The sequence below is a fragment of the Drosophila hydei genome, unplaced genomic scaffold (genome assembly GCF_003285905.1).
Source record: "Drosophila hydei strain 15085-1641.00,03,60 unplaced genomic scaffold, DhydRS2 tig00008125-arrow-arrow-pilon, whole genome shotgun sequence".
Taxonomy (NCBI): Eukaryota; Metazoa; Arthropoda; class Insecta; order Diptera; family Drosophilidae; genus Drosophila; species Drosophila hydei.
In genome coordinates, this window is record NW_022045835.1 from 320,391 (window position 1) to 332,899 (window position 12,509).

Consider the following 12,509-nt stretch of genomic DNA (forward strand, 5'->3'; position numbering starts at 1 on the left):
CATATGGACATGTACGCGCAATTTTTGAACTAAATAAACATGAGCAAATCTTCTAATGTTAGTTCTCTCGTTTTCGTTGCCATATGGTCTATGTTAGTTCGATATGTTCCCGCGGAAATGCAGCCCTGGTTGGTGTGCGTCTGTGACGTCAAAAGCGCTCTGCGCAATGGCATTTGTAACAGTTTTTTTTGCAATTAACACTCAAATGCGTGAAGCATTGGAAACTGCAAGCACAATGTCAGATTTGCTCTCTTTTGGTTTGATTTAGTTTGCCAGCAACCCGCATAGAACTGTAATACATTTCGCAACACTGCAGCTTATCAGTGTTCTGTGCTCTCCCGTTCGTGCGTTTTGGGCTTAAAGCTGTTGCATGTGTAATAAGTGCGCCGGCTTATTTCACTTTCCAACGAGTTGTAATTAAAAAGTGGGATAAAGACAAACATATATATATATAGAAATAGAGTAAATGAAAAATAAATAAGAGTCAGACTTAATTCGTGTGAATTGTTGCACTGTGGATGCACTATTTTAGCTTCGCTGACCATTGTACTTAGCTAACAAAGTAATTTGTAGTAGGCTTTGAAATTGAAATTTTCGGCACATGCCTAGCTGCAATTTGATTTGTATTCATTTCGTTTTTGTTAGTCTTACGAATTGTTTCTTATTTGTGAAAGCTCGTCGAACGGAAGCAAATCTCGCTTTTTTACCCTTTTGAAAAATAAAGGAAAAAGTTCGTAAAAAGCGAAATAGCCCATCGAATTAAGCCCGAACGTAAGTGGAAAAGGTAAGTGAGTAACTATTACTATATATATTCGTACGTACGTACGTACGTACGTACGTACGTACATACATACATACATACATACATACACACACACACACACACACACACACACACACACACACACAAACATGCATACATACGTGAATACGTATATACGTACCGACATACATACATACATGTCACTGTTTGTGTGTGAGAACAAAAGAAATTGAGAGCTGAAAGAAAGATGGCGTTGCGAAAAACTGTCCTGGAAATGTGCCGTTATTTGTTTTTGCTTGTTTAAAAATCTGCACAAAGTTCAGTTCGCGATTCATCTTCGATCTGTGCGCATCGTTATTGTTCTCATCGGTGAAGGTTAAGAGAATATCTTTTGGTATTTTAATTGGTATTTATTTCTCTTGTTAGATCATATACCAAAATGGTTGCCATTAGCATGGATTCAGTAATTGATATCTCTGCCGCGGATCAGTCCTCGGCGTCGACGGGCGTCCCTATTAAGGAGGAGCTAGCAAATGGCGACTACATTCTGGTTGCCGTTGACATCGATACAACAGGACGCCGTCTCATCGATGAGGTAAGGGCGGGGTCAACGAACTTAATGGTGATCGAATCTAACCTCAATCTCTTTCCAAACGGCAGATTGTCCAATTGGCAGCTTATACTCCGACCGATCATTTCGAGCAATACATTATGCCGTATATGAATCTAAATCCTGCTGCGCGTCAGCGTCATCAGGTTCGCGTAATTTCGATTGGATTTTTTCGTATGCTGAAGTCGATGCAGACTTACAAGGTAACAGATAAAAGAAGATATACACCTGTGCTTCAATTAAATCTCTAATTGGGGGGACATCTTTGCGTACACTTTCCACAGATCATCAAATCAAAATCAGAGGTCGCTGCTCTAAAAGACTTCCTTGACTGGCTGGATCAATTAAAATCGAAAAATCCGAATTCGGATGGCATTGTCCTGCTCTACCATGAGGAACGCAAGTTCATTCCATATATGATCTTGCAATCGTTGGTCAAGTACGGCATGCTCGATCGATTCACCAAGACAGTAAAGTCTTTTGTAAATAGCTTCAATCTGGCCAAGTCCTCAGTTGGCGATACCAAACACTATAGCCTACGCAATCTGTCAAAGATATTGAGTAAGGCCAAGGAGGAGAACGCCAAGGGCGTTGGCAACGTCAACGATAACGAAGCTGATAGTAATAGTAGCAGCGCTGATAAGCATGTAAAGAATGGACTCCAACAAAAGGAGCGAGATGAGTTCGATGGCAGTGCCAGCGTCCGTGCCAAGCTAACCTTCAATGTGGCTCTGCAGCTAAGTAATTTAGACATCAGCTGCAACATTGCTGAGCCAGATTCATCGGCGGAGGCCTTGGGCAATCTGTTTAACGCTCTTAAGCCATTCACAGAGGCAATTAGCGGTGATGTTAAGGAGCTGGATACACAAAATGTTCATTTAGAGCGACAAAATTCGTTTCGTCCCGTCTTCTTGAACTATTTCAAGACCACGCTCTATCATCGTGTGCGTGCCGTCAAATTTCGTATTGTGCTGGCAGAGAATGGTTTTGATTTGACGACATTGAATGACATTTGGACTGAAAAGCATGCTGAGGGGCTGGATGCTGCCCTGCAAGGTATTGCAAGCCTTAAGGTCGAAGATAAAAATGAGCTTGTCGAATTACTCGATAGCTTCTTTGATCCCAATAAGGTTACCATTAAACCGATCATCAAGCCAAGTACCATTCGTCGTCGCAATAAGCGTAACGCGCCCACCCACAAGTCCGGGGGCGGTGGAAATGGTTCACGTTCGGCCAGCGATGAATTTGGTGCCGGCGGGGATAAGTCGCAGAGCTTATCATCTGTACCGGACTCTACTACCAAAACCCCATCGCCTATCAAGAACAGCGGACGTCCACAACGCAAACGCAACACGCGTCCCACTCTCAATACTAAGGAGGGCAAGAATGCCGAATCGTCACTAAATAATACAGCTCCGGCTAGCATCTCCTTGCCCAACTATGTACCCATTGCGGCAACTAACTAACGGGGGCGCGGCGCAAACAAGTAAATTACTTTTTACTATCTTTTTAACACTGCACTTGCTATATGCTTTTCCAACAAACATAATGCTATTGATAGCTAATGTAGTTCTGTATATATGTTATTCAGCGCACTGCTGAATGAAATTTGTAAGCAGTTGAATCGCGCTGAATAGCTTATTGTTATATAATTTGTTAATTTAGATTTTAATATGCTTTTTATACACACAGATGATATAAATATTGTTACAAAAAAACCAGCTTTATGAAACACAATTGTTGCTATGTAGCTAAGCTTGTATATATTTATAAAGTTATATAATGTATGTATATATATAAATATATATTGTAGCGCTTACTGCTGAAAAAGCCAGTGAATTAGATGTGAATTTGTAAGCAGTGAAGCGCACTGTAAAATAATTTTTAGTTGAGTGCATACGTATATAGATATACCTAATTTATATGGTAAAATCCACAATGCATTGTAGCAAATTTAGTAAATTATGTAAAAATACATTGAAATCGATTAACAAACAGAATTAGTTTGAAAATTTACTTTTCCAGCCACAAACAGATAACCCAAATATGATGATAAAAACCACAAAAATTTGTCAAAGGAATCTACCAACATAGAAAAATAGTAAAAAAATTAGAAAAGGAATAATAATGAATATGAAAGAAGGAATGGAAAATAATAATATAATAATAATAATACAACAAGCGAAGCGAACTTTCCTTTTTGAAGAACGGCACAGATTAGAAACAAATTGGAAACCCAAAATTCAAGTGTAAGAAGTAAAAATTTCAAGTTATATTTTTTTTGCGCAACATGTACACGTGGCTATCCCAATGTGATAATACTCGAGTATATATGTGAAAGGACATGTTAGTGAAAATGGATATGAATATGAACATGGAATATATATAATATGTATGTATATGATATATATAATTAATGTGATTCTTGGTTGTCGTTGCCCTAATTGAAAAGACTCACAAAAAGAATGCGAATGGAATATGAATTATGGATCTATATATATAATTGAGATATGATATATATATATACGTATTTATCAACACATATATGTATATATATAGATATATATATATTTATATATAAGAATGGTGCAAGTTAACCCAACTCTGGAATTTCGTGCTTGGGCTACTGCTGAAACACACACATCTAACCCAACCCACCCCTCAAAATAAGAATAACAAGAAATAGATCTGACTTTATAATTGGTGCATAAAAGAGATCAAGCATTATATATGTATAAATATATATATATATGTAGATATATATATATATATAATTGAATATGCTATCAAGTATCGTTGCGTTCCAGTCATAATTTTCCAAAATACCAACAGAAGAACACACAACAAAATGAATTGGAAAATATGTGCTCAGGAACGCCTCGATTTCGAAACAACATTGGGTAAACCTGGAGAATAGACACAGCAAGATATATAAACGAAATATATATAGATATATACATTAGGTTACCCAATGTTTAAAAAATCTCATATTGAAGCTTAACGTATATACGACACAAATGCTCTATAATGAAAAAATTAAAAAAAAATGACACGTTTTCCAGGAGAGAAGTTATTAGCGATCGCACACCTCTATACTGCTATTACAGAAACATTTATATCAACTTCAACAGCAACATACTAAACCAATTTCAAGTCTGCAATTCACACAACATAAAAAGGTCAAAAACTGATTTCGCATATAAATGTTTAGAGAGAGGAGAAACTATAGCTGATTAAAAGATAAAACACTAAACCTAACTTATATATACACCCACACAAGCACATAAAATATATGTATGTATGTTTTATTTCAAGCTGTATTTCACACAATTGTTTCATGTTTGCACATAAGTTTAATTTTGAATAAATGGAAATTACAAATAAGAAACGCATCTTAATTCTAATAAAATTTGGGGTCACACTGGTGGATAAAACTGTGCTGTAACATCCATACTAGAAAAGATTCGGTGGTATTTTGAACTAAATTTCTATACTTTCACATGCAACAATCAAACTAATTATCAATATAAATAAAATTCATAGGAATATTAACAGCAAATCGGAGGACGTACTTAATTTTAAATGTTTACATGGTTTTTAGGGCTCGAAACCCTCAGCAGGAATCGTTGGAAAAAGCAATCTGCCGATCTGATGCACGGAGGTTTGATCGCTTCAATTTTGTACAGAATAATATTGGTCTGTTTAACAAGTATTTCGAAGAGCGTAATATATAGATTAAAATTCTTTAAAAACTGCATAATGCGCAACGTATTTTTTAGTTTTAACATATATTTTGTCACACTGGCCGCTAACATTGTTCTGCTGTTAACATAGCATATGCGATATATCGATAGGCATCAGTAGCTCAAGTGAACTGAGCGATTGGCTCGCATGCATAGTAACATTGTTGCTGTGAACAAGTGCTCGTGTGTGCTGGTATCAATAAAAAGTTTTTCTTTATTTTGTGCGATCAGAGAATTCGGCAATATAAGCGGTTTACTTAGTTATTGCACGCTGCGTCAGTTGGCGTCGCTGCTGAGCAACATGGATATTGATGACGATGACCAGGACGAGCACGCAAATACCTCGATCTATGACGATTCTTTGGAATTTGGCTACTTTAATATGGCACACGGAATGCTCGTGGAAATTACCGAGGAGCTGCACAAAAAGTTTCCCGATGAGAAAATCAAATTCTCATTGGTAAATACCCTCTATTTGGCAGCGCGCAGCAGCCAAATGATGAGATTTGTTGAGGCCCTAAACACGATCAGCTCGAAAGAAATACAAGTTCATTTGGTTAATACGGTAAGTTGCAGCTTCCACACGCACTCCTCGTCCCCAGCAACTCTATCAAATAACTATTAATTTGATTTTGCGTAATGAGCGTAATTTACTCTACTGCGTCATTAATGAAAATGTTCACATATATATAGGTATATTGTTTTGATATACATATATGTATAATCGAATCTCTTTTGCTATTATTTTTGGTTGCTTTCTTTGTTTATCTCACAGCTGGGCGAGAAGTAGAGCGAGAGAGAAGACCAACCAACTACCCCCACTCTCTAGTTTAAGCTCCCTCGCTCCCGCTCTCGCTCTCGCTCTCTATTTGATTTCCATGTGTATTTAGCGGGTGTTTATATATGTTTTATTATCGCTGCCAAGCGAGCAGTAATTGTTAATTTGCAATTAATGTTCACAAATTTTGATACGCATTTCTTCAACCAAACAAACATGTATATAGGTATATATGTATTTATACATATTCATTTATTTGGCGAAAAGCTGCCTCGTCATCTTCTATTCGCGATTATAGTCTCATCTTTAACTGATTATTCATTGCCTCGCGTGTGCTCTCTTTCTTTCTTTTTGTTTCTGGATCTGCTCGACATGAACTTGGCCAGCAGCCAGTTCCTGAAATTATGCGTTTTTTAATTATCATCAATATTTGAGTACTTATAAAAAGCATTTCCGAAGCGTGGCAACTTACGAAGATTGGATAAAGGTTGGGCGAGTTAGTCGGTTATCGACAAAGGACGCGAATAATAATATCCTAGCTCGAACCCTCGAACCCACGTTCCCACGTTCACATTGCTATCCGACTTGTTGAAAATACCGCCTAAATCCAAGAGATGATTGTATACTAAGTCATATCATTATATCCCTATGCACCTAACGCGCATAGGAACAACCATACCTGCATATTATGGTCAAGAAAAACATATTTTCAAGCTTCTACTATGTTAGTTCAGTAAATACCTTTCAGGCTTCAAATTTCGTCAGTCTCCAATAAACGTAACTTAAGCGGAATTTAGTAGTTGATAATGGAATGCAACAAACAGCTGGCACGAACCGTAAACAAACCCCCACACATGCACTCTCTCACTCTCTCAATATCTGTAAACAAACCCCCATAGTATCTGAGAGTGCGAGAGCTGCTCTCCCACTCACTGTACTCTCTCTCTCTCTCCCCTGTCACATCAGCTGTGCCTGTGGCTCGCTCGGCGCCTGCGCACGTTCTACCCTCTAATGTGTGTCCTTTGACTGATGAACAACCCCTCTTAAAAGCAGAAATGAATTTGCTGTGGCCATATGCAAACATGGGGTTGGGCGCTGGAATTCCTTTTTGGTTTCGTTCTCTTCACGAAGTTTTATCGAATTTTTTGACGAGTCCAGCTGCGTCCTTTGTACGAGTCACAGCTCCAGTTGAATATATAGATAGAATCGTCATTTTATACAGTCGTTGGCCATGCACGCGGAGTTATATCGGTAAAGTCTAGAGTTTCTCTGGCTCTGGCCAGGATTAACCCTTAACTAATTCTACTTTTTGACAGCACACGGAAACGCTGGTACGAATCCGCTTGGCCAGGCGCAAGTTTCTGGCGTGGAGCTAGCGACCAATTGCCACTAACCAGCTATATAACCTATCCGGCGGTGAGTCTCGGACCGCGGGTCTCGGGTCCCGGGTCTGCTGAGTTTCTTGACCCAGTTGCTATTTTTATTAGAGCCAAAAACGCAATTGGTGTCAGCCCTGAACACAAAGTCTGTTGCCTTGGACTTTGGACAGGCCATGTCTGGATCTTGTCTCACTACGCAGCGTCCATATGGCCAGCCCATATATATATAAATATATCTAGTATCTGTGCAGCCAAGACAAAGAGCGTGCGCATTTGTAATATTTACATTCGCCGTGCCAAAAACCAAATAAACAACAGCAACAACAAAGGAAAACTCGCAGCGACAATTTCTATGCACGTTTTCCCCCAACGAAAAATTGATGCTGCAAAAAGCTAAGAAAACGCACTATTTTCGTATGCTCGCTAGTTTCAGCCTTGACTCTGAAAAGTATTTCGAAATATTATATATGCGCACGCATCTCATAAGCATACAAAATAAGACCAAAATATACATATCAACTAGAGAACAATATGCATAGACAGTGAACTAGGGTTATAGAGGATGGAGCACAGGTTTTGTATTGTAAGCACGCATACATAAATCAAATACATATCAAATAGTTGAAAATATGCATAGACAGTGAACTGTGGCTAATGTGAACAGAGTAAGCATTGTTATGGAGGAATCTACATACCAACCTCTGCTCTGAAAGTGAAGTGATGCGAGCTGTTCTTTATCTATGTATACTTTTGGAGAACCCACACCTTATATACCTGGCTCCTAAAGGTCTCGACATGTACTTAAGAAACCAAAGCTCTTAATGTTCACACTTATAGAAACAATCTCTCTAAAGGGAAACTTTCAGCTCTTATACAAATTAGCAACATAGTAAAAATCCCATATTCATTCTACAGTATGCTCTGCTCTATACTAACATCTCTCTCTCCCTCTTTCTACTCTCTCACACAGAACTTTGATCAGCCCGATGGCCAATCGCTAACGCCACTCACAATGGCCGCCATGTCAGGCAATGTGACGTTCGTTAAGACGCTGCTCTCTCACTACGACGTCGACCTGGAACGGGAATGCAATGTTATATTCGATGGGCTGGTGGTTTATGGAGCCACCGCATTGTGGGTAGCTGCTGGCATGGGACATCTGCAGATTGTGAAGATGCTGGTGCAGGCTGGCGCCTCCATCAATCACAATACCAAGGCGCAGTCTTCGCCGCTACGCGCTGCCTGCTATGAGGGTAAAACATTGATTGAGCTTGCAGAGAACTGAGCTTCGTTTATTGATTTGTATTTCCTTCTCGTACAGGTCGCTTGGACATTGTGGAGTTTCTGTTGGAACATGGCGCCGATGTGAATGCCACCAATTTGTTTAACAACAACACATTGATGATAGCCGCCTACAAGGGCCATCATCTGGTTGTTAACACGCTGCTGCAGAATGGATCGCGACCTAATGATCAAGCTCTGTGTGGAGCCACAGCTCTTCATTATGCCGCAGAGAGCGGTCATCTGGATGTGGTCATTGCTCTGCTCGATCATGGCGCAACACTGCAAAAGAATGAGGCAGGCATAACACCAGCATTGCAGGCTGCAGAGCGCTTGCATGAGGATGTTGTGGAGGCTTTTATACAGCGTCCTGGGCTGATGAGCAAGGAGGAACAGATCACAGCGCTGGAGTTGCTGGGCGCTACGTATGCGAATGATAAGACGAAGTATGATGTAAATCGGGCTTATAGCTATTTAATGCGTGCCATGCAGATGCGCTACAGCGATCCTAGGCTTGTGATTCGTAAGAAGGTGCAACAGCCGGTACCTGCATATGACAGCTGGTTCGAAACAGAGAATTTGCCCGAGTTGAATGCCATCAAGCTGAATCATCACTCCATACATATGGAGTCGTTGGCAATACGGGAGCGTGTGCTGGGCAAAAACAATCCGGAATTGCCGCAAGCAATTGTCTATCGAGGCGCCGTGATGGCAGATCAGGGCAGATTCGAACAGTGCCAAGTGCTGTGGAACTATGCCATCGATCTGCGCATGCGTAACAATGTAAGATAATATTGCTGACTCAATGAATTTCATTTATTAACATTTAAATCTCTCTTGGCAGGTCAGCGTGGATCGCGATTTGCTGCGTTTTGCGCAACTTTTTGCGCAGATTTTGCGTGTGGAGAACCATCGCCTGACCCTAGATCACGTGCTGCCCGTGCTGACCAAATGCCAGCAGGAGATTGAGAATAACAAGCTTAAGATGCTGAACGATAAGCCAAACACCTGCGTCAGTCTATTGCAGGATCAGAACAATCAGAATTGCATCACAGCGTTGTATTTAATTAAAATAGTCACTCAGCTCGCACGTCGCAAGAAGGATCAGGACATCAATGAGGATCACATACAACAGCTCTTCTTAGTAGTTCGCAAATTTATACAGAATGATACGCGCCTGCAGGATGGACAAACCCTGCTGCATCTGGCCGTGAATGGTGTTACACCCATAGATGAGTTCTATACCAACGAAATGTGCAAGTGAGGAAGGTCCTTAGATTCGTCAAGGATTCCATATAATTCTTGCTTTCTTTTGTCAGATTTCCCTGCTATGCGACTGCTTTGGTTTTGGTGCACTGCGGCGCCTCCGTGGTGGCTGTGGATGTAGCCAGGAATACGCCACTGCATATTTTGGTGACGAAGATAAATAGCTCACAGGATCGTCAGGGCGAAATGACGCGCATATTGCAGCTATTCGTGGAGGCAGGAGCACATTTGGATGCGGTGAATGCAGCGGGTCAAACAGCAGCTACAGCCTGCAAGCAGGGTAAAGGATCGTTTATTTTGAGTAACATTATTGTTTGCTAATTTTTGCTCTTTTTTCTCGCAGCTAACTTGGCCAATATACTGCATGGCCATCAAAATGCGCACACGAGTCTCAAATGCTTAGCTGCGCGCTCAATTGCCAGCAACAGAATAAGTTTTAAGGGCATGATACCTACGCAGCTGGAGGCGTTTATACAAATGCATAGTGTCCATAAAGTACTCACATAGATGCATATAAATATATATCTAAATATATATATAGCCAAAACATTGGGCCAAAACAGAAGAGGAATGAAAATCGAACATCCGAATCGGAATTGGAATCGGAAACTCAACTTCAAGTCATTAGAACTGTGAATAATTTGAGCCAAGGCACAAATCTTTATGCATATTTATGTAAATGTATGACGAATTTAGTGACTTAATTTAGCCAAATACCGACACGCACATACACATAAACGGACACACACATATACATACACACACATATATATATATATATATATGTATATATTTTATATATATATAGAGACGACACATGTTTATGCTTATTTAGTTTAGTTTGTTTTTATATATGTTTTCTTTCGACTTAATTTGTACGACAAACATACACACGCACTTATACACACTTTCATCGAATTATTTATTTACAACGTACACACACACACATACACTTTGACTGATTGTTTGTTTGTAATCATATGTAAAATCATTTTGTACATTTTCTATATGTGTATAATTAATGTTAACTGCTAATTGCAACAATTTGTAGAATCAATTGAATTGATTTTGTTGCTGAAGGCCCACAACACAAAAATAAATATATGAAATACGCAAAACAACAAAAGTTTGTAACCGAAATCATATACATATATAATATATATATGTATCTTTCTATATTCAATTCAGAGAAATCACAGCTGATCCAAATACATATGTACAGAGAGATATTATGTTAAGTAGCCTAAATGTTTAGATCGCTAATCTTATGATTATTGTGTCGCACCTGCGGATACACCTGCGGCTGTCGCATTACCTCCTCGTATGAAGGCGGCGGCGCTAGGGTTAAGAGAAAATTGAAATTCATAATTAAGTTAGGGCTCAGTCAGGCAACGCCTACCGTTAATCACATAGTCCTCATCGTGCATGTAGGCGGGATTGATGACCGCATCTGTGGGATATGTGCGCTCGATGGTGCGCTCCTCGAGCGTCGAACGATGCGAGTAGCGCTGCAAGTTGTCCGTTTGCCTGTGGAAATGGTTCATATAATGATCCTCCTGCTCGATATCCTCGCTCTGCAGCTGTATCACATGCACCGAGGGACGACGCTCGGCATTCGTCTCCGCGATGGCATCTGTGTAGTTCTCGCCAAAGCGAAAGGGCGCCGACAGCGACTTCTTGCACTTGAGAAACAACACGATCAATATCCAGCCAAGGATGAGCACCAAGTAGACAAAGCCCAGCATGCTCATGTGGAGGCCGTTTTAACAGGGCCGCCACAGCGGGCGCCCAGCTCCAAACAAGTTTCAACTGAACTGCGAACCTAGTTCTTACTTTATTTCCTTTACTTTTTTGCTAACACGCAACACCCACAACGCTTATTGTAGTGTGTGTGTCGGTGTGTGTGACAAAATCGATAAACCACTAACGCGTCGTCCTGCCCGTGGCCAGCTTTGTCGTTCTGGCCGTGCTCATTGTTGTCGCCCAACTGACAGCCGACGAGGACGTCTGGCCATTTGGCAAGTCTGGACTAACGCGTCGCCATATCAGCGATGACCACAACACAAATAGACCGCAGCGAAATACGCACAACAATTGCACGACTGCGCGATGCCCTGTAATTAAGTTTTCTTACCCTTCATAATAGTAGCACAATGTAGTCCGAATATATATGAATTGCACGCATATATGAAACTGAAACTGTAGATCCACTTATCGGTATATAATATATATAATAGAGCTCTCGATATTTATCGATTCTAAAAAAAACTATAGATAGTTATGGTGATTTAAGTCTGTAGGATCTCTAGGAAAGAAGTCTTTATATTCATCAAAAAAGTTTTTAGTTTCAACTGAATATCGATATCTATCGATTTTGAAAAATTCTTCATTATTATCGATTAAGCTATTAGATACTCATGCATGCCTTTTGATAGCTTTAACAATAGTCAAGTTATGCTTGAAGAAGCGGAACTAAAAATAGATATTTATCGATTTAAGGCAGGTTATCGATAACAATTAATCTTACATAAAGATTGTTATTTGGGTGACTCTAAGAATTGTCAAGTAATGTTAGAAGTATCGAGGCCATTTATAGATACTTATCGATTATCATACAGATCCTTGATCAAGGATCAAGTGATGTATACGCCCTTATCACGCACTCTCGCTAAATACAGGGTAGATCTAG

At 39.9% G+C, this 12,509-nt stretch overlaps 3 protein-coding genes across 7 annotated transcripts; 2 read left to right on the top strand and 1 right to left on the bottom strand.

Annotated features, from left to right (window-relative positions):
• The first annotated feature begins 630 nt into the window (after positions 1 to 630).
• On the top strand, positions 631 to 3,491 carry LOC111602104 (maternal protein exuperantia). Of its 4 annotated transcripts, none has more exons than XM_023319042.2 (5): positions 631 to 784; positions 1,190 to 1,358; positions 1,424 to 1,576; positions 1,658 to 2,859; positions 3,378 to 3,491. In XM_023319042.2, exons 2-4 carry the CDS (start codon positions 1,203 to 1,205, stop codon positions 2,837 to 2,839), a joined length of 1,491 nt encoding a protein of 496 aa, XP_023174810.1. In that variant the 5' UTR covers positions 631 to 784; positions 1,190 to 1,202; the 3' UTR covers positions 2,840 to 2,859; positions 3,378 to 3,491. The 4 variants fall into 4 exon arrangements, with proteins under 4 accessions (XP_023174810.1, XP_023174813.1, XP_023174811.1 ...); XM_023319045.2 differs by having other exon boundaries at positions 3,399 to 3,491; XM_023319043.2 differs by having other exon boundaries at positions 631 to 771.
• A 1,768-nt stretch (positions 3,492 to 5,259) lies between these two features.
• LOC111602100 (protein fem-1 homolog B) lies at positions 5,260 to 10,595 on the top strand. 2 transcript variants are annotated; one of them, XM_023319037.2, is made up of 7 exons: positions 7,062 to 7,145; positions 7,211 to 7,310; positions 8,244 to 8,526; positions 8,595 to 9,337; positions 9,399 to 9,814; positions 9,874 to 10,100; positions 10,164 to 10,595. In XM_023319037.2, exons 1-7 carry the CDS (start codon positions 7,126 to 7,128, stop codon positions 10,325 to 10,327), a joined length of 1,953 nt encoding a protein of 650 aa, XP_023174805.2. In that variant the 5' UTR covers positions 7,062 to 7,125; the 3' UTR covers positions 10,328 to 10,595. The 2 variants fall into 2 exon arrangements, with proteins under 2 accessions (XP_023174804.2, XP_023174805.2); XM_023319036.2 differs by lacking the exons at positions 7,062 to 7,145; positions 7,211 to 7,310 and adding an exon at positions 5,260 to 5,681.
• A 468-nt stretch (positions 10,596 to 11,063) lies between these two features.
• On the bottom strand, positions 11,064 to 11,598 carry LOC111602141. The gene is made up of 2 exons (XM_023319090.2): positions 11,220 to 11,598; positions 11,064 to 11,158 (listed from the first exon to the last, which is right to left on the bottom strand). The coding sequence occupies exons 1-2, from the start codon at positions 11,569 to 11,571 to the stop codon at positions 11,064 to 11,066; spliced, it is 447 nt and encodes a 148-aa protein (XP_023174858.2). The 5' UTR covers positions 11,572 to 11,598.
• Positions 11,599 to 12,509: the final 911 nt, after the last annotated feature.

Coding starts and splice junctions, on each gene's coding strand:
- LOC111602104 (XM_023319042.2), top strand. CDS start 1,203: ATGGTTGCCATTAGCATGGATTCAGTAATTGATATCTCTGCCGCGGAT. Junction 1,359..1,423: donor GACGCCGTCTCATCGATGAG/GTAAGGGCGGGG, acceptor TCCAAACGGCAG/ATTGTCCAATTGGCAGCTTA. Junction 1,577..1,657: donor AGTCGATGCAGACTTACAAG/GTAACAGATAAA, acceptor CACTTTCCACAG/ATCATCAAATCAAAATCAGA.
- LOC111602100 (XM_023319036.2), top strand. CDS start 5,265: ATGCATAGTAACATTGTTGCTGTGAACAAGTGCTCGTGTGTGCTGGTA. Junction 5,682..8,243: donor AAGTTCATTTGGTTAATACG/GTAAGTTGCAGC, acceptor TCTCTCACACAG/AACTTTGATCAGCCCGATGG. Junction 8,527..8,594: donor ACGCGCTGCCTGCTATGAGG/GTAAAACATTGA, acceptor CTTCTCGTACAG/GTCGCTTGGACATTGTGGAG.
- LOC111602141 (XM_023319090.2), bottom strand. CDS start 11,571: ATGAGCATGCTGGGCTTTGTCTACTTGGTGCTCATCCTTGGCTGGATA. Junction 11,159..11,219: donor TGAGGACTATGTGATTAACG/GTAGGCGTTGCC, acceptor TCTTAACCCTAG/CGCCGCCGCCTTCATACGAG.